General features: G+C 43.2%; 1 protein-coding gene across 1 annotated transcript in view; it reads right to left on the bottom strand.

Moving 5' to 3' along the window:
* Positions 1 to 4,749, bottom strand: part of LOC148509054 (cell adhesion molecule CEACAM2-like) — a 40,279-nt gene extending 35,530 nt beyond the window's left edge. Inside the window, exon 1 of the mRNA XM_088443666.1 lies at positions 4,612 to 4,749. Within this exon, the coding sequence (XP_088299792.1) occupies positions 4,612 to 4,693 (82 nt within the window). The 5' untranslated portion in view covers positions 4,694 to 4,749. The remainder of the gene's footprint in view (positions 1 to 4,611) is intronic.
* Positions 4,750 to 6,000: the final 1,251 nt, after the last annotated feature.

Here is a 6,000-nt window from a genome sequence, read left to right on the forward strand (position 1 = left end):
TGTCCCAGGTGTAAATAATCTGGGACAGGTATGTGGAGGTGTAAATGATGTTGGACAGGTATGTGGAGGTGTAAATGATGTTGGACAGGTATGTGGAGGTATAAATGATCTGGGACAGGTAATTGATGTCCCAGGTGTAAATAATCTGGGACAGGTATGTGGAGGTGTAAATGATGTGGGACAGGTATGTGGAGGTGTAAATGATGTGGAACAGGTATGTAGAGATGTAATGATGTGGGACAGGTATGTAGAGGTTTACATGATGAGGGACAGGTATGTGGAGGTGTAAATGATGTGGGACAGGTATGTGGAGGTGTCAATGATGTGGGACAGGTATTTGGAGGTGTAAATTATGTAGGACAGGTATGTGGAGGTGTCAATGATGTGGGACAGGTATTTGGAGGTGTAAATTATGTAGGACAGGTATGTAGAGGTGTATGATTTGGGACAGGTATGTGAAGGTGTAAATGATGTGGGACAGGTACTGTTTGTTGAGGTGTAAATGATGTGGGACAGGTTTGTGGAGGTGTAAATGATGTGGGACAGGTATGTGAAGGTGTAAACGATGTGGGACAGGTACTGTATGTGGAGGTATAAATGATGTGGGACAAGTATGCGTGGGTGTAGATGATGTGGGAAAGGTATGTGGAGGGGTAAATGATGTAGGACAGGTATGTGGAGGTGTAAATGATGAGGGACAGGTACTGTATGTGGAGGTATAAATGATGTGGGACAGGTATACGGGGGTGTTGATGATGTGGGACAGGTACAGTATGTGGAGGTGTAAATGATGTTGGACAGGTATGCGGGGGTGTAGATGATGTGGGACAGGTATGTGGAGGTGTAATTGATGGGGACAGGTATGCGGGGGTGTAGATGATGTAGGACAGGTATGTGGAGGTGTAAATGATGTGGGACAGGTATGTGGAGGTGTAAATAAAGTGGGACAGGTATGTGGAGATGTAATGATGTGGGACAGGTATGTGGAGGTGTAAATTATGTAGGACAGGTATGTGGAGGGGTAATGATGAGGACAGGTATGTGGAGGTGTAAATGATGTGGGACAGGTATGTGGAGGTGTAAATAATGTGGGACAGGTATGTGGAGGTGTAAATAATGTGGGACAGGTATGTGGAGATGTAATGATGTGGGACAGGTATGTGGAGGTGTAAATTATGTTGGACAGGTATGTGGAGGGGTAATGATGAGGACAGGTATGTGGAGGTGTAAATGATGTAGGATAGGTATGTAGAGGTGTATGATTTGGGATAGGTATGTGGAAGTGTAAATGATGTAGGATAGGTATGTGGAGATGTAATGATGTGGGACAGGTATGTAGAGGTGTAAATTATGTAGGACTGGTATGTGGAGGTGTAAATGATGTAGGATAGGTATGTGGAGGTGTAAATGATGTAGGATAGGTATGTGGAGATGTAATGATGTGGGACAGGTATGTGGAGGTGTAAATGATGTGGGACAGGTAGGTGGAGATGTAAATGACGTGGAACAAGTAGGAGGAAGGCTAAATTATGTGGGACAGGTATGTGGAGGTATAAGTGATCTGGGACAGGTATGTGGAGGTGTAAATGATGGACAGGTATGTGGAGGTGTAAATGATCTGGGACAGGTATGTGGAGGTGTAAATGACGTGGGGCAGGTATGTGGAGGTGCAAATGATATTGGACAGGTATGTGGAGGTGTAAATGATGTTGGACAGGTATGTGGAGGTATAAATGATCTGGGACAGGTAATTGATGTCCCAGGTGTAAATAATCTGGGACAGGTATGTGGAGGTGTAAATGATGTTGGACAGGTATGTGGAGGTGTAAATGATGTTGGGCAGGTATGTGGAGGTATAAATGATCTGGGACAGGTAATTGATGTCCCAGGTGTAAATTATCTGGGACAGGTATGTGGAGGTGTAAATGATGTGGGACAGGTATGTGGAGGTGTAAATGATGTGGAACAGGTATGTAGAGATGTAATGATGTGGGACAGGTATGTAGAGGTTTACATGATGAGGGACAGGTATGTGGAGGTGTAAATGATGTGGGACAGGTATGTGGAGGTATAAATGATCTGGGACAGGTAATTGATATCCCAGGTGTAAATAATCTGGGACAGGTATGTGGAGGTGTAAATGATGTGGGACAGGTATGTGGAGGTGTAAATGATGTGGAACAGGTATGTAGAGATGTAATGATGTGGGACAGGTATGTAGAGGTTTACATGATGAGGGACAGGTATGTGGAGGTGTAAATGATGTGGGACAGGTATGTGGAGGTGTCAATGATGTGGGACATGTATGTGGAGGTGTAAATGATGTGGAACAGGTATGTAGAGATGTAATGATGTGGGACAGGTATGTAGAGGTTTACATGATGAGGGACAGGTATATGGAGGTGTGAATGATGTGGGACAGGTATGTGGAGGTGTCAATGATGTGGGACAGGTATTTGGAGGTGTATATTATGTAGGACAGGTATGTAGAGGTGTATGATTTGGGACAGTTATGTGAAGGTGTAAATGATGTGGGACAGGTACTGTATGTTGAGGTGTAAATGATGTGGGACAGGTTTGTGGAGGTGTAAATGATGTGGGACAGGTATGTGGAGGTGTAAATGATGAGGGACAGGTACTGTATGTGGAGGTATAAATGATGTGGGACAGGTATACGGGGGTGTTGATGATGTGGGACAGGTACAGTATGTGGAGGTGTAAATGATGTGGGACAGGTATGCGGGGGTGTAGATGATGAGGGACAGGTACTGTATGTGGAGGTATAAATGATGTGGGACAGGTACAGTATGTGGAGGTGTAAATGATGTGGGACAGGTATGCGGGGGTGTAGATGATGTGGGACAGGTATGTGGTGGTGTAATTGATGGGGACAGGTATGTGGAGGTGTAAAGGATGTGGGCCAGGTACAGTATGTGGAGGTGTAAATGATGTGAGACAGTTATGTGGAGGTGTAGATGATGTAGGACAGCTATGTGGAGGTGTAAATGATGTGGGACAGGTATGTGGAGGTGTAAAGGATGTGGGCCAGGTACAGTATGTGGAGGTGTAAATGATGTGAGACAGTTATGTGGAGGTGTAAATGATGCGGGATAGGTATGTGGAGGTATAAATGATGTAGGATAGGTATGTGGAGGTGTAAATGATGAGGACAGGTATGTGGAGGTGAAAATTATGTTGGACAGGTATGTGGAGGTGTAAATGATGTGGCATAGCTAGATGGGGATGTAAATGATGTGGGACAGGTAGGTTGAGGTGTAAATGACGTGAAACAAGTAGGAGGAGGGGTAAATGATGTGGGACAGGTATGTGGAGGTGTAAATGATCTGGGACAGGTAAATTATGTCCCAGGTGTAAATGAACTGGAACAGGTATGTGGAGGTGTAAATGACGTCGGGCAGGTATGTGGAGGTGTAAATGATGTTGGACAGGTATGTGGAGGTGTAAATGATGTTGGACAGGTATGTGGAGGTGTAAATGATGTTGGACAGGTATGTGGAGGTGTAAGTGATCTGGGACAGGTAATTGATGTCCCATGTTTAAATGATCTGGGACAGGTATGTGGAGGTGTAAATTATGTGGGACCGGTATGTGAAGGTGTAAATGATGTAGGACAGGTATGATGAGGGGTAAATGATGTGTGACAGGTATGTGGAGGTGTAAATGATGTAGGATAGGTATGTGGAGGTGTAAATGATGCGGGATAGGTATGTGGAGGTATAAATGATGTAGGATAGGTATGTGGAGGGGTAAATGATGTGAGACAGGTATGTGGAGGTGTAAATGATGTAGGACAGGTATGTGGAGGTGTGAATGATGTAGGACAGGTATGTGGAGGTGTAAATTATAGGGGACAGGTATGTGGAAGTGTAATATTAATGGGAGAGGGTTTTTCAACTTGCAGGTAAAAGTGTTTATTCCAACTTTTTACAAAACTTGTATAAAAACATTGAAAATTTACCTTACATGCATAAAAAACACCATCTTGCTATAATAGTTTCACCACTAACAAAAAGTGTAAGTATCAGCCATTTGACACCTTTAAGAACCTCCAGTACTTTCCTTATGGCCACTAACAACCTTCTATATGGTCCTGATATCTCAGTTGTCAGTTTTTTTAGGTCCAGGATGGGTTGCAGTTCTCGAGTGTGATCATTCGTGTGATGTATGCGAGTTTCATTAAACAAACCCACATTCTTAAACTCACATCTACTGTAACTGAATTGAGCCCTTACTCTGCAAATGATTAGTATAAAGAAGAAAAGGAACGCTCTACATTCCTGCATTGGACAGGCTATTCTGAATGTTACATTTACTTCCTCTAACCATCCCAGGGCAGGATAGTTACTGTACATACTATACTAGAAACAACATCGGAGGGAGGCGATTCAGTGCAATATTATAATACGTGAAACATTTGCAAATGACTGCATTGTTATATATTTACCAGTTTGTGAAAATAAGAGTCTTTGGCACTAACTAGATACTAATGAAAGATGTAATTATCATGGGATGATGCTGTCCTGTACCTGCTGCCTTCGCTGCACTGTGTCCAGTGATGTATTATACAGAATTAAGGTGACAGGTACTTACCATAAAGAAGCAGGAGGAGGAGGGTGCAGACCAGACTGACATAGCTGCCCATATCCTGGGGGGCTCTGTACAGCTGTAACATCAGAGCGAGGATTAGAGAGCCACAGACATCTCACAGGTAACAGGTAACAGGTGTGTTTCCTGTAGTGGTCACCTGGAAGACGTAAGAGAGACAGAGGAGGGGGCGGTGAGGGAGGAGGGAACGGAGGATAGTGTAACAGGTACATGACACACCTCCACCCCACACTCTCCCAGTTCCTGCAGCCGGAGTTACAGAGATCTAATATATCAGCATAGCACACAGCACACCTGACTCCTTACCTGTCACCTTGTGTCACCTTATTCTATATGTATGTATGTATAAATACACACTACCACCTACTTGCTGTATGCACTGGAGATTTCCTGTATGCTTTGTTAAACTGTGTGTACAACTGCATAGCACTACATTCCATGTGTAGTCACAACAAGACATTCACAGGGTTAAATTTACTAAGATCGAATGACATCGAACGCAGAAAAATCGGCTGTTAAAACCATATTCATAGTCTTACTAAGCGCTAAAATCGTCCGAGTTTATTCGAAACGGAAAAATCGGTCAAGAACACCTGAAACTCGGACGAAAACATGTTTTCAAACAAACAGACCATCGATTCAACACGCCAGCCTATTGCCATAGCCATCAGTAGGACCTGGAAATTTACTAAGGATTCGTATTTGTCATTGCGGTCGATAAACAGTGCAAATCGGCCACAAAAGGCGCAAAAACGAACACAAACAGAAATCTCAAATAGAACACCTTTTTCAATTCAAGTTTGACATATGAACATACTTAACCATCACTGACAACTCATTTTTTTTGCCTAATTATAGTGGAATAAGCACATGCATACACTTCTCTCCTGTTACAAAAATAAATAAAGCACGGCTGAGCTTTCTGTGCTGGATGGAAATATGTGAGGCTGTGAGATACCTGAGGCTCTGCCACTAGGGTCCGTATTCAATTGGTTTTGCACCTGTGGGAAAGTTTCGCCTGCCGCACTTTTCGCCGACATCACGTGTTTTGGACGCAAAAAATTATCGTGCGCGCCCCCGCTATTCGCCATATTCAATTCCAAACCTCGTGAAAACGGGACCCGGCGAATGTGAAACAGGCAGAAAAACCTTAAAAAGATGCACTAACATGGGGATCACTATAGATGAGTACTAATAGCCCTAATAAAGGTATTTTGGGTACTTAAGTGTTAATTGCTTTCTATTAGCGTATTTGTACAAGTGGTGAAGAATGGCATTAAGCAGTATTTTTTCGAGAAAATAAGTGGTCCTGTCAAATTTGGGGTACATGAAAATGGGTGCTAGCATATTTTAAAGTCTCTAAAGTGACGTTTA

The sequence above is a fragment of the Taudactylus pleione genome, unplaced genomic scaffold, assembly GCF_031769625.1.
Source record: "Taudactylus pleione unplaced genomic scaffold, aTauple2 ptg000332l, whole genome shotgun sequence".
Lineage (NCBI taxonomy): Eukaryota > Metazoa > Chordata > Amphibia > Anura > Myobatrachidae > Taudactylus > Taudactylus pleione.